Below are 24,309 nucleotides of genomic sequence, written 5' to 3' on the forward strand. Positions count from 1 at the left end.
CGTGTTGCTGCACAGGAGAGCATGTGGTTAAAGGGGGCGTTTGAGTGTCCTTGTGTGTGGAGCCTCTTGATCTGTAATGCATCCCAAGGCTACCGTCTGTTCATCAGCCCTGTTCCCCTTGCCTAAGGATTCAGTTGCGACTCCTATTTTGTTTTGCACTCCCTGCCGCGTACGGTTTTAACTGGGCAGTTAAAGTCAGCCGCTGCTCCCCTCCTTTTGTTCTTATCCCTTTCTGGCAGGGAGTGCACAGCTGCAGTGAATTCCTTTCCTTCTCTCTGCCTCAGAGTCTTACTCCCACCCTCTTGTGTTTTTGGTTGCTGGGTTTGCTGTGTTCCCCTTTCCGTTGCTCAGCGCTGGCTGCAGCAGCGTCACCTGGCAGCAAACAGACACGCTAAGCAAGGAGACTGGTGGCAGACAAATGCAACAAAGAGCAGGGAAATCCCCTGCCCTCGTGGCAAGCAGAGGGGAAAGGATCGTGTCCTTCCTGCTAATTCCTTCCCAGTCACACTGCGCGCAGGCTCCAGCCCACCTGGCTCAGCTTCCGACGGCTAGGAGCGCAACCGACAGTTGCCGCTGTCGCCTCCTCCTCTCCATGCCCTGGTGGTGCTGCTGCTGCATCCAGGGAAGCATGCTAGGGACCTGCAGGCAGCCAGAAAACATGCAGGTGGGGGGGGGCTGGCTTGGGCGGGGGGGGGACGACTTTTGCCTTCCTTTCCTCCCTCCCCTTAAACCCCTCTCCTTCATTGTTAGCCGCCTCCTTCTCCACACACCCCACATGTGCTCCTTGTCCCTTCAGTGTTTTTCCTTCCCTCCCCACTTTAAACATGGTTACAAAGCACGGATCCACATGGATCCTCAGGATTTTTGCATTGGGTCACCCCAAATTAACCATCAGATCACATTGCATGTCCATGGGTAAAGCCTAAACCCAAAAAATCATGTACTCACTATTGCCTGGGACCACAATGGCGCAAAAACGTGGTTACAAATCATGGATCCACATGGATCCTCAGGATTTTTGTATTGGGTCACCCCAAATTCACCATCAGATCACATAGCTACAGCCTTCACTAAAAAATCATACATCCACTGTTTCATTCAGAATATTTTTTTTCTTGTTTTCCTCCTCTAAAAACTAGGTGCGTCTTATGGTCAGGTGCATCTTATGGCATGAAAAATATGGTGATTTTCAGGGGTCCTTTACCTTTATATATATATAAAACACAGTTTAGGATTTGCAAGTAACATTCAACCATTGTTTAGTGTTTAGCCTTTGTGAACCTGAACAAACCATTGGGCTCCATCACTCGCCTCACCTCCTCCCACACAACCAGGAGGAGGAATAAATTTATTTATACATTTTATTTCACAGAATGTGCAGACTGCCTAATCATAAAAGCCTCTAAGCAAAATACACAATACACATTAACATTATCAATAAAGTACAGCTACAAATAACTATTCAGTAATCCACTGTTTGAAGTTGGCTTGTTTTGCCACTCAGTATTTTAAAACCATGAATTTGTACAGGAATTGAGGGAAATGAAATTGAATCATGGCTTATTCCTCCTCCCAGCCTTGTGGGAGGGGGAGCACTTAATTCCAAGGCTTTGCTGCGACTCTCAGAGGCTTGTGTGCGTAATGGAAAACCATAGTTTAGCATTACATACAAACCAGGGCTTAGTTTCTGCTGCATGGACAAACCTTGGGCCCGTGTGCTCCCCTCTTCTAGTTCAGCACAGCAGCAAAATCAGAAGCTCCCACTTGCAACTAACCGCAGATTATCATTTTATCTGAATCAGGATGTTTTTGCTTTAGACTGTGGTTTGTCCAAACAAGCCAAGATCAAACTCTACTTTCTGATCCTGACTTGTTCAAATAAATCATAGTTAAAACTAATGGCAGTTCCCGGTTAAGATTAAGCAATACTGGTGAGTTGAGAACAATACATGTGGCCCAGAAAGGTGTCTTTGAGATGTGAAGCAACCACTTGCATCAATGCATGTTAAAGGTTCCAGGTTCAATCCTCAACCATAACCAGGAGCAGGGCTGGCAAAGAGGTTTTTCCAGCATAAAATATAAATCTATAGGTCTGTTGCAATGACAGTGTTAACTACAAATCCCAGTGCATCAGGACCTCATTGTCACTCTGTCGTAAACTATCAGTCATGTTTGATCATCCAAAACATCTGGTGTGATGTGCAAGTTTGCTGTGACATTTTAGCATGACAAGAAGTATATACTGTGCTGCTTTTTCTTTCTTTCTTTTTGTAATAGTCTGGTGAAAAAATCCGGATTGAAATAGTATCCCTCGGTCTCACGGAATCCCAGGTTGCAATGGATGACACAATAAAACGCCTGTTTGTAGAGTGCAAGTTCTCCAACTTCCCAGCAGATGAAACACCAGTGTCGCTTCCAAAACCGAGAAGGGGACAACGGGTCTACTACAATTATAGCCATGGTATGTGCTATTAAATATTATTCTGTTACGTTTCCAAGTCACCAGTGGTGTGGCTTCTTTTAAAGTGATTCCAGTTTGAATATTAGCAGGTAGGCATTTGGTAAATTATGCTTCAACTTGCATAAGAAAGGCCCATCAGGCCAAGCTTCCATCTTTCTCTAGGATCCTCCTTCCTGGAGTGGCCAAAGAGTTGCCATCAGGAAGCTTGCAAGTGCCTGTCACAGAAGTGACTTGGTGAGAGGTCTGGTGCGGATGAGCCAATCCAGAATCGGCAGCGAGGATCCAATGAGATCCAGTTGGCTTCTTCCATATCACCATATCACCCTTTCACTGTAGCATAGCAAAGATCAGGCCAACTATTTTCTCAGCTTGCAAGCTGCCATGGTGTTGCAGGGACTAAGACTCTCCAAGACCCCTGACACCTTATACTTGGTTGATTAAAGCAAGGATAGGCAAAACATAACCTATTGCCCACTTCAAAAGTGGTTAACAGGGTGCTCTCCAGATATAACTGGACTGTGTCTTCCCTCAGCTCCAGCTAGCATTGCCAGGAATAATGGGCTGTAGTTCAATAACATCTCTAGTTAACCACCCCTGTTCTATATTCTCTCATCCAAGGTACAGAAGTGTATTGCAGCAAGAATCCCAGTTTTCATTAAGCTTGTTTAAAGAGGGAAATTTATAACAATTGTTCCAGGGATAGTTTTATAAAATAGGATAGCAAAAATGGATTAAATTGGAAACTAGGCAAAGAAAAAAAAACCCTCACTAATACGTAATTTTCACAATTTGAGAAGAGGCTTTCCTCATATTTTCCAATGTGAATTATATAAGAAATATTCTATAAGAAATAAGCAGAAGTGGTTCGTCAGTGAATGGATGAAGTTTCACGATGTTCACAAGAATTACATCCAACTTGCATTACTTCGGACTTTAATTGTGATTGAATATCACCCAGGATTTAAAAAATAACACTGACAAGGCAAGCAAATGGAGGAGCATCAAATGCTCAACCCTGCTTCAGTTCAGTGGTGCTTGTCAGGAATCAGCGCTTGGCAGATTCTACCCCCAGTCATTTTTATACATAACACTAGAGTGTCGCATATAAGCAGATGAATGCTGTTTGTTATGCCAAGCTGTAATAAATTTTGATGGCACATTGTCATGCAGTAAAATACAGAAAACATCTGTGGATTCGTTAATCCCCAGGATTTCACAAAATCCAGCATTCAGACATTTCCCATTAGAAAGCTTAGAGTTAAAACTTGCACTTATCCTTGGTACAGAGCGTACTGTTCTAAGTGATGTAGCTAATCAGGAACTCATCCAGCTGTTGGTGTCAGTAACTGCTGTTATTTGAGTGTGATCTTATCTAGTCTGTATGTTTTCTGTGTCAGAAGGCTGAAGTTGGGAGTGAAATTATGTTAGCAGCCAACTTGGTTTATTATTATGGCATTCATTTTCCATATAAAAAGTGCTTTTTGTGACTTCATCCCCCCCCCCCCCAAATCCTGGGCTTCGAAATTTATTGCGCAGCAATTCAGACTGGAAAGCTGAAATGCACCCACTCAGCTTTATTAAAACTTGTAATTCCAAAAAGAAACATCCCACATTTTAATTCTAGCAATTTGAACATCTTATTTGAACTGATGTCAGACGGTTCTTTTTAACATATTATGTTTTAAAAAGGAAAAGACAGTTCATATCGCTTCCATGGCAAAACCAGGACTCACATTCTAGCTTTAAAGCAAGTCCACTTCTTTGCACTATTCCCCTGTTCCAAGCTCACTGCTACAGGTGTGACATCTCCACCTGTTACTGAGTGGTCTAGGTTGTCCTCTGCCTGTACATATCAGTCAGCATCCACTCGTCAGATTGTTACTCTAGCACAGAGAAGCAAACCCCACCCTTACGTCACATGCCTAGGGGGCAGGACTGTGCATTAGAAATGGGAACAGAGTTCTGAAGCCATTGATGGGAAATCTGTACCTCCTCTCTGCCCAGAGCTGCTAGACTCCAACTCCTATCAGCCCCAACCAGTGGGAACCGGAGGGCCAGAGGTTCCCCCAACCCATTTTAAACTTATTTGGTTGTGCCATATTCTTTTTATGCTGAACCCTGTCTGTGATGCAGCCTGAGGGTTCAGCTTGCTGCACATTCAGGCATATAGCTAGGAGTACATGATCCAACTCTTCCTCTTGGGAAACATTTTTTGCTGTAATTGCCACAAAGTTATAACTCGCTACTAATTTCCAACATGGTTGCTTTGTTCTTCCTAGAGAATTGCTTAAATAACTGGCCATCTAATTTCTCCTTGGTGCCAGCTTTTCTGGTAAGGGAACCGCATATCAAGGAAGCGCCCTAATGAATTTGCTGTTTGATAATGTCAGTGAGAAAGCCAATAATCTAATAGTAATGAAGTCAGAATGTGTGTGTTTACTATAGCTTTACTCCATTTCTTATTCATGCCTAATTAGATTTGGGTATGTAGAATATTAGGGGTTAATTGAATATTTTCTTTAATAAAACTGAGATTTACATGATTGGCGAAGGAAGTGTACTTTGAGCTTAGAGGGAAACTAGCAGTCCCCTAGATTTTGCATGGAAAAAATCACGATAAATCCAGATGTAATTTGAGAAATCATCATTTCTTGGTAAATAATACATTCTTTTTATTGAGTTCTCATTCTCACTTATATCTTAGCACTGTGACTGGCTTTAAAAAAAACTACTTTACATCTTAGCTGAGACAAAGAGATCTTTTGGAATTCTGGCATTATAAGCAACACTTAATGTAATGATTTAGTGCTCTCAATTCCTCAAGCCTGTGTTTTTTTTAAAAAAAATAGGTAGAAGCAAGGTAGTCTTTTAGTCAATAAATTAAATCTTATTGTTATACTATTATGGAGCCAAATGGTGTTTTGGTTCTTCTTATGTGGATCAATCTATCCATGTAAAGAACTATATATAACTCTGTGTTAAGTGTATTTAGGAAAAGATGGAAAGTGTTCAACTATCGGGATGTCAGACATATCTAACATCCATTCTCCTTCATAGTTAAATGCCCTGCTGAAAGTGATGTAAATCTGCCTGTCCCATATCCAAACAGTCCTTCCCCACCTTGGTTCCCTCCAGAAGTTTCGAACTACAACTCATATCTGCCCCCGGCAGCACAGATGTGCTACCTGGGGATGATGAGAGTGCTAATCAAAAACATCTGGAATTCATCAGACTGGGGAAGGTTGATGCATAAGGACAGTTAAGTCCTTATGACAGTTGTATGTCAGATGTATGACAGTTACGTCATACAGAGGAAGGGAAAATAAATTTGAACACTTCATAACCATACACTATATACACACCCACACCCTGAGTTTAACCCCCTTACCTATGTATTTCTCCTGATCTAGGTCTTAGACATGTCCCCAAACCAGCCCTGTATCTTTGTCGCCCCAAGCTCAAGTTGAGATACCACTGCCACTAGTCCCTCTCTTCTGCTCTTCCTGGTATGTGGCCATCTCCAGCTATACCCTGCTAGGTTCCTCCAAACATCCTTCACAATTTCATAGGAGTACGGCTGCTGTTACCTCCAGCCAGCATGGCCTATAGCCAGATGTGATGGGCACCATGTTGGCATGTGTTGCTTTCAATATAAGATCCCTGGGGTAGGACAGAGATAGCCAGCTTGGTGCTCTCCGAATGCTGATGAGCTACAGTTTTAATCATCCCTGACCATTGGCCACTGGGGCTGATGGGAGCTCTTGTCCAACAACATCTGAATAACACCAGGTTGGCTGCCCCAGGATAGGGCCTCAGTGTGGGTCAGTTTTAAAATAACTTGATCTGCTAGAGGTGAAAATAGGAAAGCAGTAGTAAGCAGGCGAGTGTCATGCTCATGTTTTCAAACTCAACCGAGTGATGATTCTAACTTTAAGGAGGAAATATTGTAGATGCAAGCAAACTGACCTTATACTTTCCTCTAACTCAAAATAGATAGTTACACCGTTGGGGTCGACTCTTAATTTCACCTTGACAAAATGATTTTTTTCCCCCAGACAAGGCCACCATAATTGAAATAACAAAGATTAAGTTCAGTTGATAGACACTGATAACAAGGAAATAGCATTTATATTTCATAGGGCTGAGAGAATATTGCCATGAGAATGCTGAGAAGGCAAGAAAGGGGCCTGGAAATAAGATTAATGATCGAGGGCCTAAAGAATGTTATCTTGGCTGTATATAAACCTGCTTGGGAATTGACAATAGAAAGGGGCAAGATTAATGAAATCTTCCAAAGTTTTTTTTATGAGACCTATATAGATCAGAAGCCTTTGGCTCTGTGGAGTGAGTAGTTGATTATTTGGACAAATTGTAGTTACCTGAGGCAAGGCGAGAGAAAGGGGGGTGGTGGTAAGAGAGAATTGATGTCTAGATGCACTTTGGATTCTGAATAGGATGATAGAGGAAAGGAACTTTCCATGTTCACAACACGGAAAATTATTTTAAAGTCCCCCCCCCTCTCTCTCACACACACAAGTTTGGGACCTGTTTCACAACAAGAAGCACATCCCCAGTGAACAGATTTTGGCACATCTGTACTATTCTGAGACCATGTCAGCATTCAGGTTTGGGGAGAAGTGTCTTTCTAACCTTCATGGCTATAGAAAGCAAAATGCTGAAAGATCCAGAAATAAGGACACCAGTAAAATCAATCACACCGTCACAATGTTTTCCAGCATCCCTTCCAATCAAATACTGCTTGATTGCCCAAATTATCCTAGTTTATAGGATAGTTTGAAATGCATTGGCTGCAATCAGAATATTTTATTCCAGCTTAAGATGCCACCTATTTCCTTGACACACGCCCCCTTTGTGAGCTGCAGTTAAACCAGGAAACTCTAACTGTAGTTTCCTCTTTTATCTGAAGTGGAAAATTATGGTTACCAGCTTCAGAACTAGCCAGGCTATTAAACTAATTTCAGACCATGGTTTAATATATTGTTTGTTCTGAAGCTGGTAGCCATAGTTCCTTGCTTTGAAAGAAATAAGAAACTAGGTTTAATTTAACACTTACTCTTTGGTTGGTTGCTTTATGCCACAAAGCGGTGTGCTTGTGCGGGTGAAAGGCACATTCCTATCTTACTAAGCCTGAGATATGTTTCCCTGAATATGGAGAGTCTGACAATAAGAAATAGAGAGACCTGGCATAAGTAGGTTCACTTGGGTAAGTAGTAGGAGACTCCAGGGGTTTGATGGGGGAGCCTTGGATAGAGCATTGAACCTACACACTTACATGATTCTTGTTTCCCATTCATCTGTTGGTTTCCTACATACTAAGAGAACAATGGGCAAGGGTGGTAGTTATCTTGCCACCCTCGCTCATAAGAACATAAGAGCCTGCCCAGAAAAGGCCAGTGGCCCATCATAGATCAGCATCCCGTTCTCATTGTGGCCTATGAGAAGCCCAGAAGCAGGACCCAAGTACAGTGGAACCTTGTTCCTGCATTCAATCGGAAGTTGCGTCGGACGTTCGGCTTCTGAAAAACGTTTGAAAACTGGAACACTTACTTCCAGGTTTTCTGCATTTGGGAGCCAAAACGTCTGAGTACCAAGGCGTTCGATTCTCCCTCCCACTTGTGATTCCCAGCAGCTGGTATTTGGAGACTTGTTAATTCCAACACTGGATCTTTTGCTCAGTATGCCCTCCAATATCCATTGGCCCTTACATATTAAACCCTTTCAGGGCTTAGAGAAGATCCTTCCCCGACATAAGGCTCCATGCTCCCCACCCCGTCCCGCCCCCCAAAAAACCCCAAGCTTCCTGTAGATTTTTTTTTTTAATTATAATTTTCCATGTTTGTGCCTTCTTGCTTTGGTGCTTAATCTAGACATTCGTGTTTCGGGAAGCTTTAAAACTGGTGAAATGAGAATTGTTGCATTTTGCTTTTCAAAGAAGCAGGAGCCTGTAAAACTTTGCAGAAGAGATTAGAAGTATAGCACATAAGATTTAGTGTGCAATGTGCGGGGAAGAAAGGAATTTTCTTCATCTGACTTTTGTTAAGCAGTACAGTGTGATTCCTCAATATTATCCCTATTCCAAGTTAGTGGGTGGCAGCATTTTGGGAATTTGGATGAGAACAGTTGTTGGGAGCAGGCACAAATATTTTCTCTGCTTAAAATATTTATATCCAGCGTACAAACCATGGTTCTTGAGGAAGCTTACAACATTAAAAAAACAAACTAACACAGAACAGCATGTAACAATACATCATAAAAACAAGTAAAATATGTCATAAAAACACAGAGCAAAAAGTAGCAATATGTCATAAAAGCAAACATCAGCATAATACCAAGAAACCCCCCACAGATTAAAAAGACTAAAAAAACCCGAGATTAATCAACCACTTAAAAACCATTAACAGCCTGGGTAGTCATAGCAATACAGTACTCAACATTTGGTCTTGTAGGGTAACTCTGCAGTATTATACCCCACAGAACTGGGGCTAATAGAGAGTCATTTACCTAAGGCCAGTTAATGGTTTCATTACAGAGCCAAAGTTTGAACTAGAGACGTCCTCATTTGTGCCCCAGTCTGCCCTCATTTACCCATAGCTGGTGCCCCCAAAATCCTGTATCCACAATGCTTTATTTAACAAGTTTAACAAAAAGAAAAGAGAGAGAAAACATGAGCTCACGTTAATGATGATAATATAATATGCTAATTAATACTAATTTAAGGATTTGATAAACTATAAAATATAATATATCATTAATATAATAATATTATTCCATTACAGAAAGAAAACATGAGCTCAAACTATAGATTAAGAATGAGAAACACCTTTATATTTAAATTCATCTGAAAGCACAAAAAGATTTAAATGGCCCAGTTAAAACTAACAAAGGTGAATGGATTCCATAGTAAAGATTCTACCACAGAAAAGATCCTGTCCTATCTCCCTATCCACCTCAATTATCTCCAACAACTTTTGGTCAGGAGTCTGGGGCCAAGATAAAATTTGGTTGGCATCTCTGGTCCTCAAGCCAACAAGAGCTCATATTAATAATACAGTGGCCATCAGTATATCCACCTCAGTTTTAAACATGTAAGTTGATATGTGTCCTGATAGATATCCAAACAAAATTGACATTTATAAGAAATAGGCTTAAACGTTGCAAGGGCAGTAAGGTCCTCGGGCCATTGCATAATATATGTTGGATGTTTCGTCCTTCCAGGCTCGAAGTTTAAATGTCTTGGCAACCATAAGGACTCTCACAACCCCCTCTTAGTGTCCTGCTGAAAGTCCCATACAAGACGAATATAATTTAAAAGTACATGAGCATCTGCAGATAACAAGGATTTATCCAATACAAAATTAATGTGGACAGTAGCTTCAGACCAAAAGGGAAATATCACTGGACATGCCCACTGCATTCTTATCAATTATTTCCCCCGTAGTATCTGTCAAATCCAGCTCATAAAAATTTGTCTTAATGCTTAAATTTGTGACTTCATGTATGTGACTGTGATATTGGAAGATGCTCCAAACTGGTGTCCACATTCGTAACCTGACTGAAGGGTTTTTGTTTTTTATTATTTTATTTGGGATATAAAGAGATGAATGTCAGGCTGTAGCTTTCCCCACTCTGCTGGTCTAGAAGTCTTTCTTATTGCCTGTTCTGGCAGGAGAGGGGGATTAAATTACTGGGGCTGTCAGAAAGGACAAGTGCTCTGCCATACATTATCGCTATCACTGACTTTCACTGGGCGAAAGAAAGAAACCACCGTAAATCCCCTCCATTGCAAAGCAATAAAAGCCACTGGCTTTCACAGTCGTGACTGCCAGGGCCATTAACAGGAAATGACAACTGTGTGGCATTCTTAGATGCTGCCTGTATCTCTTCTGACAGTGTGAGCATAAACCTGCCAGCAATATGACAATTGGATCACATGACTGTTCCGACTTCCATTCCGGCTTTCATTGTTGATTTTCCTTAGGAAGCATGGAAAGAGGCAGTTAGTTCTCCCCCGACCAGGTTCTCTTCCCCCACTCCTCAAATTATCCCTTTTAAAAATAGTGTTACACAAGTTCCCATAACGTACCATAGGTTAACTTTTCACATGTCTTCTGTTCTCACAGCTAATTTCACAAGCTGGTATTTTAAAAGCTATTTATTTATTTTTGCATTCCTTTTACAAGACAAATTTAAACAAAGAGTTAACTGGATATGTAGGCAATTAAGGGAATGCCTCAGATTAATTCTCCCAGTATTTCTATTTTGTACCACACCATTTGGTTTATTGCTCTTACTGTATTTGTATATTTATTTTTTAACTGCATTGAATTATTAGGAAAGGTGGGCGATAAATGTTTTAAATAAATAAAAGAGATGTGCTCCATCCAGCAGTCTGTTGCAGATCTGAGTACTCCAGTTGAACGCACAGAATGTCCCCTCCTGCTTTTACCCCAAAAAGCTTTCCCATTCATTTTGAGAGGGAGTGCGTCATTACATGCAGCTGAATTGCAATTAAGAAATAAGCTAGCACGTACAAGAATTTGATCTGTGTATCTGCATGTATGCATGGTTCTGGATTGGAATAGTGGGGTAGAATCTGCATGGATCCTTTTAGGCTAAGCCAGCCCTATTCCATAAGCCATCACATTAATTATAATAATTATTATTATTATTATTATTATTATTATTATTATTACTATTTATTTCTACCCCACCCATCCGGCTGGGTCTCCCCAGCCACTCTGGGCAGCTTCCAACAGAAGGTTAAAAATACATTAAAACATCAGTTATTAAAAACTTCTAAATTTCAGATAGTTGTTTATTTCTTTGATATCTGATGGGAGGGCATTCCACAGGGTGGGCGCCACTACCGAGAAGGCCCTGTAACTTTGCTTCTCGCAGTGAGGGAACCACCAGAAGGCCATCGGCTCTGGACCTCAGTTTCCAGGCTGTGCGATGGGGGTGGAGACACTCCTTCAGGTATACTGGGCTGAGGCCGTTTAGGGCTTTAAAGGTTAACATCAACACTTTGATTTGTGCTTGGAAATGTACTTGGAGCCAAGGAAGATCCTTTAGGATTGGTGTTATATGGTCCCGGCGGCCACTCCCAGTCACCAGTCTAGCTGCCGCATTCTGGATTAGTTGTAGTTCCAAGTCACCTTCAAAGGTAGCCCCACAGAGATCGTATTGCAGTAGTCCAAGCAGGAGATAACTAGAGCATGCACCACTCTGGCGAGACAGTCCGCAGGCAGGTAGGGTCTCAGCCTGCGTACCAGGTGGAGCTGGTAGATAGCTGCCCTGGACACAGTATTGACCTGCGCCGCCTTGGACAGCTGCGAGTCCAATAGCTAGCAGATGTCTTGTAAGTGTTTGGGAGGAATTCAACATAGCATTAATAAGATTGCCCTGTCAGTGCAAGCATTTCTACCTGCCTGATGGAAGGATCTCCCCTCCAGGTGCTATTCTAGAATTTCTCTCATGCCACCACTGAGCCAATTGGGGCAGATGAGGTGGGAAGACCCATTGCACTAGCAAACGTCATTGTGTGGGCTTCTGCTAGTTGGACCCATTAGTTGAACCAGTCTCTTATGTTTGTGCCCCAAAAGAGGTGCCCCCTATGCAAAAAGGGGGGTATTTCCACTGCCTTCCTGTGCTCTCTGTTCCACGTTCTATATTTACAGTTAGGAAGTGCTTCCTTACATTTAGATCAATGTGCTTCCTGTAGTTCAAGGATGGTGTTTCTCCTAATACCACTTGCTGGGGAGCAACAGTGGAACCCACCTGCCCTGCTTCAAAAGGTGGGCCACTCAGAACAGGACCATTGGAGAATGTCTTCAAAGACAAGCCAACTCAAATGAGGGAACCAGTGTCTTTCACTCCGTGCCTTGCATCAAGAGTGCTTCAGGAAACAGATAATAAACAAATGGAAATGGTTGATATAGTACAGTGGTACCTCGGGTTACATACGCTTCAGGTTACATATGCTTCAGGTTACAGACTCCGCTAACCCAGAAATAGTACCTCGGGTTAAGAACTTTGCTTCAGGATGAGAACAGAAATCGTGCTCTGGTGGCGTGGCAGCAGCGGCAGGCTCCATTCGCTTAACCTGAAGTGGTGCTTCAGGTTAAGAACAGTTTCAGGTTAAGAACGGACCTCCGGAATGAATTAAGTACTTAACCCGAGGTACCACTGTACATTATTTATTGCACTGCCTACCGTATACCTGTCGCAGAAAAATATATATGGTTATCTTGTGTCACAGTGTATTTGGAGATGGTTAAGCAATACAGGTAATAGTAACTGACTTATTTTCTGATGAATGCGAGTATATATCCTTTCAAGTTGCACTGTTTCCAATTGCTGCAAAGAAAATCCAGCTGCAAATATTGAACCAAACACCAGTGCTTTGTGGAAAGTGGCTTGAAAATTTGAGCCAGTTAAATCTATGAGTAATCCTAGAAAGTTTTAAGTTTATTTTAATTTTGATTACATTTTGAACAGAGAGTATATTTATCCATGTTTTATGTCCATGCTGATAGGGATTTTACTGTATTTGCAGTAGCCTATGGCTACAAGCATTAAATATTTATTAGAAGTGGGGGGGGAATCCCCCTCTTTACCACATTTCAACCAACTCTGTGATATGCACAGCTGAGCAGTTAAATGTATTTAAGACTCAACAAAATCATTATAAAGGCCCTCAGACATAAGGATTCTAATCCCACAGGTATTTCTACATTTTGCTTTCCTTTTCTAAAAGTAGATACTTCTCTGGATTATGTAGCATTATGTCTACTTTCTGTTCATCTACACTACACTTTCTTATTTATAAAATTTGCAGTTTAGTGGATTCTGGTTTTTAATTCTGTTCCTCAAAGCAGGGCATTAAGAACTATCCTACAATCCTTCCCTTCAGTGTGAGGGGGAGAAATTGAGTACAGTAAAAGGATTTACTTACCCTCATTAAAGGATGCATATGGTAACATCTTATACAGAAGCAGACCTTTGGTACATTTAAACATTTGGTACAATCTACTCCAGCTGAAATGAGCTCTCTTACTTAAAACCTTGGGTTAAGGCAACCTTCCCCAGTCTTGGGCCTCCAGATGTTGGACTACAACCCAACATCATTTCCAGCCAGCATGACCAACAGGCAAAGATGATGGGAGTAATAGTCCAAAAACATATGAGGACTCAAGGTTGGGGAAGACTAGGTTAAGGGGGCTTTCCAGGCCCAATGAACCTGGGGGGCTTGTGCTCCCCAACTCAGCTGTGATCCTTCAGAGTAGTCCAGAATGAAAGAAAAATAAAATAGAATCATGCCGCATCGTAATGTACAGTCATCTAAGCCATAAACAGGAACTGTTCATCATGGACATTGGCTGAAGGAATATTTGAATACAGGTGTGTTCCCATGTAGAGAGAATTTATACCACGAAATTTCATAGTGATTGGATACCTGCCTTATCCAATGGACCCCTGTTAATCAAAAAGAAAATAACTTTACTATAAAGTCTATAGGCGTTATTCGCCTTACCATGTCATTCATCTCTGCAGCTGGGCTTTGTGGGATAATACTCATTTCGATGACTTAAAACGAAAGGAAGTTACTTTGAAAACTAACTAGCAAAGCAAATTGTGTTCATTTCGTTCATTGCAAGTAATCGCAGCCATTGCCATTTCCTGTTGCGTTTTTCAGTGATACATGTGGACCAGGCAAACAACAAAGTGAAGCGTGATTTCCTCAAGGCCATGCTTCAAGGATCTGAGCCCAGCCCCGGAAGGTAAATTTTGCAGCAGAATGGGTCAGATGCCCTTCAACTTCACAATTTTGTATTTCCATGTGATAAATGCTACATGTTTCTTTCAAGGGTACATGATGTTGTCACATAGTAGCACCTGAATTTTATTTATTATTTATAATTTTCATCCCCCCCCAAAAAAAAAACAGAAAAGAACAACAAGCACAATGTGTACCATTTTTTCCCCCTTCAACGGGAGAGTCATTCTCCTTGTAGAGGAGTAATTGATTCATGCTGTTTTGATTGTGGTTCAGAATAGCTTCTGGTTCAGGTAGAAGTATAAGAACTCCCAGTCAGCCTTTCACACACTTAAGTTATCCATATATAGACAGATAAGCAGTGCAGACCTGAGGGTAGTACTTGGCAATAAGACGGTAGTCTTTGTTTTCTCCATTTTACTTTAAAATTGAGCTTCATATGTTGGCTGGTGCACAATTTTTTAATGGAATCCGACAGGAAGTGCCATAAAGTGATCCCTTAAGAGCAGGCATGTATCACATCTAAAGCACTTTGAAGTTCAGAAAGATTTTTCTTTTCTTTTTTTCATTTCTGCAAACAAGGAAAGGACTTCCAGATTTACTGCATACATTAGTAAGATGGATAACATGCTGGTGCGAGCAGAACTCCAAATAAAGTTACAGATTTCCCAATAGTGCCATATTCTGTGTCCCGATCGTTGTTTCACAGGACTAATTTGAGTCCAGTGACTAAGCAGGATCTTTCGCTCAAATGCTGAAATTCCACAAACATTGGCATGCTGCCTCTGTACAATAATTGTGCAAGGTTAAGTCCATGTCATTCCAAGGGTAGAAGATTAAATCCTTTCCCACTGAAATCTTTCGAAAGCCCATGCATGAGCGCGAGATAGATAACCTTTTCCTTGTGTTCTGAAATGATTCTCCTCTTCCCTCACCTTCAAAGACTCCAGGGAATGTCCACAGTGTCCTCAGGAAGCAAATACCATTGCTCAACCATTCACCTTATGTCACAACCAGCAGTTAGTAGTGCTCAAGTCTCATTTATTTCAGTAGGAATCCAATGCACATAATTGTGTGCATGTGTTGGTTTAATTTCTACACATGCCCACAATTATACTCTGTCCTGTGTTACATTTTGAAGGGCAAGGTATAATCTCTTAATATATATATTTTTTAAAAAAAAATAAAATCAGATTATATATAATTTCAAAATACATTGTGCTAACTTGTCATTCAGATCCTCTCCTGCTTTATAGCAGGCTCACTAGAAACATGTTTCCCTTACTGCTGACATCTTAATTATGTGGAATTGGTGTACATATTCCATCGCCATGCTTCAAACGTTGCTTTTTACCATCTAGAATTAGGTTGAAGGAACTAGATGCATCTTTCTTGATCCAATTTGTCTTGTTGGAGATTCTTCATCACTCTCTTGTGATTGTCCTTCTTGAATTATATAGCTCAGTAGCAGAGCATATGCTTTGCATGCATATTCATGTTCAATCTCTGGCCTCTCCAGTTAAAAGGATATCATGTACCTTCTTTGAGCAAGACCATGGCAAGCTCCTGCCAATCAGAATACACGGTACTAGGCTGGGTGGCTGAGTAGTCTGAGTCACCATAGGTTGTGTTTATCAGCTCTTGCCTTGCGGTGGCCAGAAATGGACACCGTACTTCAAATGAGATCTCATGAGTAGATTCTGCCCCAAACCATATAAATCTGTACCTTGCCCTCGTTGCAAACAAGATGCTCACTTTCTTGTTCAGTTGCATTTAGTCATTCATTTTGAAATCCCTACCTCTTCCTAGAAATCTGGTTTTTGACCCTTGCGGTTAAAGGTACTGTTCTGCGTGTATTTCAAAAGTGTGGAGCATCGGCAGTAAAATAGCAATTCATGCCCTGCTGTGGCATCATAATTACCATAATGCCATGACTGGCGCAACCAGCTTTCCATGTGGATCACTTGCGTGCCAAGCCAGGACATCTCCCTCTGTGGGCTATTAGTACGGCAGCTCAGCACGTGGCTGAACACGTCCACACAAAAAGCCATCTGCATCTGCTACGGTATCCGCAAAAGGCTTCCGCCACATGGAAGCGTTTTTCAGAAGTTACCATCCCACCTCCAGAACATCTGAAGCAAGCCTTGCCGTCTGGGCAGGCTCATCCATAAAGCCTCCTCACTCTCGTTCCACCTTTTAGAAGTTGGGCCATCAGGAAGGGAGATGCAGCCCTCGAATGCACAGACGCAGCACATTTTGAAGTTGGCGTATTGCTCCCTCGGCACATGTTTCCTATCACAATGCCTTATATAATAATAATAATAATACCAGAACTTTTTTTCCCCATTTGAAACAGGAACTAAACTTTAAAGTTTAGGAAACCAAAGGACCCAGGATAAAAATATCATTCCAAATTGGCTGCACATGGTCTAGCTATAGCAATAGGATAAATCAGTGATAACGGAAATTAGGACTAAAATTGCGTAACTTGAACACTGAACCCATACTCAGTCTCTCAGCAGTAGGGACTATAATAATAAGGCAAGGGGGACTATAATAATATTGGTCTATTACCTGTTTGAAAGGAATGCGGAAAGTTTGGAACTCTTGAAATGTGTCCTATAAATGCAGAGTTTTAGTAAGATGATAAGAAGTGCACATCAGAACCAAACCACCCACCCAGATTTTATCTTTCAAACCCTTTGATTTAAATCTGGGGTGGCTAACCTGTGGCACTTCAGATGTTATTCAACTACAGCTCTCATCAGCCCCAGCCAATAGGAATTATGGGAGTTTTAGGCGAACAGCATCTAGAGGTGGTTTGCTATCCCTGGTTTAAAGGCTCTTCCCATGGATTAATCAAGTTACACTGCATCCCTGTACCTCTCTGCTGTGAAGTAAGCCCCACTGAGTACAGGGAACTTTCACCTGACATATAAGATTGTATCCTTAAAAAATTAATAAATTAATTTAACCAGTTTAACATCTGGGGGCCTTTAAGGCAGCAAGAGTTTCTTTAAGCCTAACACCTAGAAGGGTGAAATGAAGGGGACAGGAATGAGATGCTGGTTTTGTTGGAGCAGCTAACACAGATAACAAGCACACTCACAACAAATCTCACAGAATAGGGTTCGATCAATAGTATAACCCCACTTCAACCCACTAACATTTCATGAAATGAAAGCAAGATTTGGCTTCAGTCCTATCTTATGTAGGAAGGTGCTTCCCCTTACCATTCCCATTACCATTCCCATTTTGATCTTTTAGAAGCGAATGTGTTTTCTGAAGCAGTATCTACAATATCAACAGTGGGATTAATTCTCACTGACGTTGATGTTTTTATAGATGTCATTTCTTGACATACACAGCATACTTTGACTGTGTACAAAGCCAACATTCTGTGGTCTGGCTAGACCTCCCGATTGTGGCATTGATGAAGGTGCCAGGGAAAGTTAATGAGTTACATGTGTCTCTATGGTTTGTACTATTCCGTGTTTTCAAGTAAACAAACGCAGGCGAACATAGCAGGGGGAAGTGGTGGGAAGTAGGCTATTTGTCTGCTCCTTAAAGGATAATGTACTTTTAAATTTGCCCCAAATAGTATCTTAGTTTTATTCTGTATTCTGACTCAAGCGAGTGTCGCATTCCAAAGGACAGTTCGTTCCAATTCTTTGTACTTAAGTGGATAATTTTATTGGCAGAACTTACAGCGCGTCTTAGCATTGTGACTAAGATACTTTATGCTATGAGGAATGCATACAGCTAGAGGACATTCTCATATATTTTACATATGTGTTTGAAAGCTCTGTTTAACAGGATCGTGGGATCTTCTCTTGCTGACAAAAGGTTTTTGTGGTGTGGTTTTTTTGAGAGAGAAAGACAGAGAGAACAATACAGATACAGAGGGAAAGTTGTCTTCTTGTGTACATATTTAAAAAAAATACATTTAAAGCTAGGACTCACAATGTCATATTTTCTGCAGCTTAACCTTGTTGCATGTTCTTGGAAGGCCACATATTTGTTGTTGTTGTTGTTATTTCCTGTGAACTTTCTGGTGAAAGAAGGGCACTGCGGCCACCACAGGCACTGACCGTGTCCCTGATTTTTGCTCTTTGAACAGCAGAACTATGTGGCCTGTCACAAAAGGGGCTTGACACTCAGGGTTTCTTAAAAAAAGAAAGAAAACATTTGCCACGCAGCATGTCGAACTGCTCTTCTTGACCTTCAAATCCAAATCTGCAGTTCCTTGCATCCTCACCATCAGCTGCAGACCTCTGAATCCATTGGACAGTACTGGGACCTGGAGCACCAGGACAAGAGCTACTTGGAAGTTTGTCCAAGGCCTTTAGGGAGCCAAGTGGGATTTTTTGCCTCTATATCCATTTCACCCACACCAGCACAATGTTGCATCATCAGCTGCTTTTGAAAAACTCCCTTGACTGATGGTTTGTCATTCAGCAGAGGAGTGGGGTGGCAGGTACTTTAGAAACACAAATCCCAAAGCTGCCTTGAGCATATACGGTACATAAGCATATGCTTAGGGACTGTTGCTCAATGGTTATAGCATTTACTTTGCATACAGAAGGTCCCAGGTTCAGTCCCCAGCATCTCCAGGTTCAGTCCCCAGCATCTCCAGTCCCCAGCATCTCAGGCAGTCCCCTTGCCTGAAACCCTGGAGAACCATTTCCAGCCACTGTAGACCATATTGAACTAGACGGGCCCAATGGTCTGACTCTATATTAGGCAGATTCCTATATTCCTATGCTCTTTGCATCCTGGTCCCTCACTGAGTGTGTTGGGAACCTCTCAACAGTGTTGTAGCCCTTATAGAACAGGAGGAACAGAGCAAGGATATAGGAAGCTGGTCTAAAGCCATGCACAATGATCTCAAAATGAGACTGCAGCCTAGTTTCCTTCTGAAAATGCCATACACACCTTGAGCTGACAATTGCCCCCAAATGTGCTATTTACTGCAAATGGCACTCTGAGTAGGAAATAGCCACAGGCAGCAATTTCTGGCAGGAAACTGGTGGATTGGGGCCCTGTGACTGCTTTCTCTTTAAAATTAAAGCACCCAGTTCTTAAAAGTGTGAATAATTTGTAAATGACCCTGTGATTCTCCAATGGAAGTTAAAACTGAAATACAAAAAATAAATATTTAAGTTCATTACTCTCCCCCCTCCTTTTTTTTTTTCCTTCTCAGCATACGATTTACAGTAGTAAGTGACCCTCCAGAGGATGAGCAAGATCTTGAGTGTGAAGATATTGGCTTTGCATACGTCAGTCTAATGGAGATATTTCGGAAAGGGCAAGATGTCATTGACCAAGACATCAACAGTGAGTTTCAGGGCATTTTCTCTTTAGTTTTGCTTTCTCACAGCTCTGAGGATTGTATCCAATGCTAGTTCTACTTAGAGGAGACCCACAGACATTAATAAACCTAAGTTATTCAGGTTCATGTACTTCTGTGAGTCTACTCTGAGTAGCACTGGCTATAACCCTCAGTTCCCAAATCTTCCCCAGGTTTGTTTGGGCTTCCACTCACCTCCCGCTTGGAGAGGGGGAATTTTTATCAGGTAGTCCTATAGAAAGAGAGATAGCAAAGAAGACCCAAGTCATTTTGTTGACCACACCTGAGCAGAGGCCATGTGACACGCACAACTCTCATCACCCCTCATCACCTGCTGACTGAGGCAGCCACTCTACCTAATGATAGAGCTGGCCCAGATAAATATTTTTATAAAAGTGAATTTTGGATTGTGGCAGTTCTTGGAGTGCTATTCCAGACCTCATAAGTGAAATATGATTATAAAAGGTGTATTAGCAGCTGGTGGTATTTGGGAGGAGTTTACTGCAATTCCTAAAACAAGACAGAACCCAGCATCTTCCTTACAACTTAGGTACATTCTTCTGAACCAGACATCAAGCATTTGTTCTTGAACTGGTAATCTTAGGTCACAACTAGATTTTTGTTTTGGTTGTTTATCCTAGATTTTGTCCATATCTTTGCAACAGGTCAGTTAATGTAGTGTAATCTACCTAGGAAGAGCCCACTCTTGTGCAGGAGAGCGGGTTTCATCTTCCTCCACAATAAGAAGGTGATGGCAGTGGTCCTTAATCTATGTGTTTGTAGTTGGAGAGAACCCAGGACTTTCCACAACTCTTATCTCGTTCTGCCTGTGTTAAACGTATGCTCCACATCTGGAGATGTGGTTAGCTCATGGTCTCAAAAGAGCAATTGACTGCGGTTCTCAGATGCGCTTACTTGAAATGGCCAAGAGTTCTGTTACTACAACACACACACCCCCAATCTCTTTGTGCGTGTGAATGAAGGGCCTTTGCATTTCCGCAACCGAAGTTGAAGCTCTTCAAAGGTGTGGAATGCGAGGGTCTGTGAACTTGCTATTGACATTGCTTTCCCTCTCTGCTTCTTTTCCAGTTTTTGATTCACCAGATGGTGGAGCGGTAATTGGGAAGCTCAAAGTAACAGTAGAAGCCCTCCATGCTCTACGCTCAGTCTATGAGGAGGTCTGAAAATGAGAGCCTGTGTCGACAGATGTGCTTTCTCCCTGCATAACCAATGCACAGGCTAGATCTAGGAAGAGAGAGAGAGAGAGAGAGATGCTACAGAATATTTAATGTATAATTTATATGTGAAGGATGCACAATTTGCAGCTGTAAACTTTGTATATTTTCCTGTCTGTTTGGATTTTCCTTTTTATACATTTCCCTCCCCAACACACACCCTTAAGGCTACAGCCCCTACCCCACAATGGACACCAGCTTGTAAATAATTAATACCTACATGATTGAATGATGTGCTTTATTTGCATTTTCAACATGATGTTTGCCTTAACATAAAACAGTAATAAAAATGCAAGTCAAATTTTTAATTTTTAATAAAATAAAAAAACCTTAAGCCTTAGAAAACTGATTAAAAATACTTTTATGTTATCCCTAATCACCCCACTAAATGGAATGCCTGCGATTAGCCTCATTAAGGATTTTATACTGTGAAGCTTTTATTAGAAGCAATATATGAAAATTACTTGGATTAATGTGTTAATCTGCCTCTTTAAAATGCTAATATCCATTTTATGCACATTAAATCTCAGTATGCGTTTTCTTTGATGCATGCCGTTTCTATCAATTAAATATAAAGAAGGAGACTGGTCCCAAGACTTATTAAATTACTGCAAGCTTTTATAAAAAGAAACACACAACTTTTGCCCTTCTGCTAACATTATAATCAGTTGTTTGTGATTATCAAGTTTTTTGAAGGGAGAGGATTGCGTAAACCTCCCTTTTTTGTTTTGTTTTGTTTTTCATCGGCAGGAAAAAGAGATTTACATATTTCAACTAATAGCTATCAAAGTGCAAGATGAAACCATAAAAGAATCGATCAGATTATCTTACACTCCAGGCTGGGCCTTTGGTTCCCTTCTCACCCTCACCCCCACCACCACCACACTTAAAACTTATATAAAACATGAATAACAAATAGTTGTATCCTGATAAACAATGATTGAAAACAGCCTGGAAACTCAATTTTCCAGCTTTCAACCAATGCTGATGAAGGATTTAATTGATTTTTTTTTTAATTGAGCCGTGGATCAGCCCCTCAAAAAAGATAGAAGTTTCTAGATAAGATTCATTTGGAATAGCTTATGCTTTTTCTATTTCTGAATATCTTTTTAGTGTATTTTAAACGGGATTTTATAGGTAAAGGGGGCCCTTTGCCGTTTACAAAAAAACAGGCTATATTTATTTCGTAAGCATATGTAAAGTATTCAGAAAGATAAGTAATTTATTAAAATCTACCTAATTTGCCGTGATATATTAAATCTCTGCTTCAGTGATCACAGGCCATTTCATTTACAGAATTAGGCATTCCCTCTTTGTGTGATTAAAGCTCTGGAAAATGAGTTCTTTGCTCCTATTTGTGAACATTCAGAGCCTGCTAATGGCAAGAAGATGGAATAGATTATGAGACAATTCATTACAGTTCAACAGCACAAAAAAAGCCAGACAAAATGCAAAAAGAAAAAGCACAACTATGAATATCTGCATATAGTTTGAACCATCTGTGCTCTAATGGCTTGAGATATGCCTCTTCACCTTGAGGAGGCTTTGAAATGGCAGCCATACAATATTAATTTGTTGATGTACATCGAGAAGCCATCAGAATATATAAATTTTTGACCACAGAAATCTCCGAATTCTGCCATTAAATTCCCGTCCTCCTCATTTCCAAATTTTAGGGGAGGACCATCTCCAAGGAATACATTTGGCAAGTTCTCACAACAATTTAATCCTATGGAATGTTCTAGAAACCACAGATGGTGACATTCCTTAGCCCCCTTCCATTCCCAGTCAACAGGCACATGTTTGTGTTCTCACTTGCGCTGCTTCTTAGTTCATTTCTTGGCCCATATTTCCCAGTGTTCTTTGGCCCCCCACAACTATATTGTCATTAAGACTTCTTGTTATACTTTACAGTAATTTAAAACAGCTAGATTCAACACCAAGATTAATAAAGTGGCTTTTCAGAATTGGAGTTGCGGCATTTAAGCAGGAGGTTTGCATTATTCACCTAATATTTTGCAACCCAAAACAAAATCACTTCCTTATAAAGAAGTGAACATGAAGCCACACACACACACACACACACACACACACACACACACACAAACACCATTTGAGGAGGTTCTGTAGTGTAACTGAGTTTCATGGAAAACTTAAAGGACACACCAGTCAGTAATCCAGACAAGGACTTTATTGTCCTCAAATACAAACACAACAGAAATAGGAGACTTCTGGATCCTGTGCCATCTGGTAACTAAAGCTGCAATCCTAATCCTGAAGTAAATCCCATTGAATTCAAAGGGGCTTATTTCCAAACAAGATGGAGTGGGGGTAGGATTGCAACCTATGCCATAAAAAACTGCTTTCCACACACCGATTAACAGGAATGGGTTGTGTCCAATGTTAGTCCTAGACTCGTTGAAATTGATAAACATGATTAACTTAGGTTCATTGATTTCTATGAGTCTACTGCGAGTAGAACTTAGTTGGACACTATTTTCTGAAATAAACCTTTTAGGCTGTACTAGATTGTAAAATTAGGAAGTTGTTAATTCTCATTTTGCTTAGGCATCTGCAGTTTTAACCTAATATCAGAAGAGCCTGCTGCATCAGGCCACTTGCCCACCTAGTCCAGCATCTTGTTCCAGTGTCCATCCAGATACCTCTGGGAAATCCTCAAGCAGGAGCTGTGTACAATTTAAGACTTGGCATTTAGCCTTTGCCAACTGAAGGTGGAAGTGTAAAAGTCATAAATTCACCTGGAGCAAAAATATTGCAGGGCATTGTGGCTGAGTGGTTGGTTGGTTGGTTGGTTGGTTGGTTGGCATGCATCTGCCTGTCTCAGGAGACAATGCAGGAGTACACCTTGGAGTGGTGAAGTCAATCTGTTGGAAGGTCACAGTGCTTGCTGTGGCTGTAGTGACTGATACAGGGGAGACATATTTTGTAGCAGATGAAGGCATATGGTTGTGCTGCTGCATCTCTGCCACTGCTACCAGCACTGCTGTGAATGCACAACTTCACTGGTTGCCTCATACAGTGGTACCTTGGGTTACATACGCTTCAGGTTACAGACTCCACTAACCCAGAAATAGTACCTCGGGTTAAGAACTTTGCTTCAGGATGAGAACAGAAATCGTGCTTCGGTGGCGTGGCAGTAGCAGGAGGCCCCATTAGCTAAAGTGGTGCTTCAGGTTAAGAACAGTTTCAGGTTAAGAACGGACCTCCGGAACGAATTGAGTACTGAACCTGAGGTACCACTGTATTTGCAGGGAGGACCATAGTTCAGTAGTAGAATACATGTTTTGTGTGCAGAGTATTGCAGGCTGTGTCTCTATCATCTCCTGATAGGGCTGGGAAAGACCCCTTTTGGAATCCTTGGAAGAACCTTTGCTAGTCATTTCAGGAATAGGAAATGTGGTTATGTTTGACTACAACCTCCGTCAACCCCGATAATTTGCTGTAT

At 41.2% G+C, this 24,309-nt stretch overlaps 1 protein-coding gene across 1 annotated transcript in view; it reads left to right on the top strand.

The window, feature by feature from the left end:
* RPGRIP1L (RPGRIP1 like) overlaps window positions 1–20,959 on the top strand; it is a 74,724-nt gene extending 53,765 nt beyond the window's left edge. The window contains exons 23-26 of the mRNA XM_081870338.1: window positions 2,278–2,461; window positions 14,178–14,262; window positions 19,462–19,595; window positions 20,698–20,959. Of these exons, the coding sequence (XP_081726464.1) occupies window positions 2,278–2,461; window positions 14,178–14,262; window positions 19,462–19,595; window positions 20,698–20,792 (498 nt within the window). The 3' untranslated portion in view covers window positions 20,793–20,959. The remainder of the gene's footprint in view (window positions 1–2,277; window positions 2,462–14,177; window positions 14,263–19,461; window positions 19,596–20,697) is intronic.
* Window positions 20,960–24,309: the final 3,350 nt, after the last annotated feature.

This window comes from Podarcis erhardii (assembly GCF_964252035.2).
Source record: "Podarcis erhardii genome assembly, chromosome: 7".
NCBI lineage: Eukaryota > Metazoa > Chordata > Lepidosauria > Squamata > Lacertidae > Podarcis > Podarcis erhardii.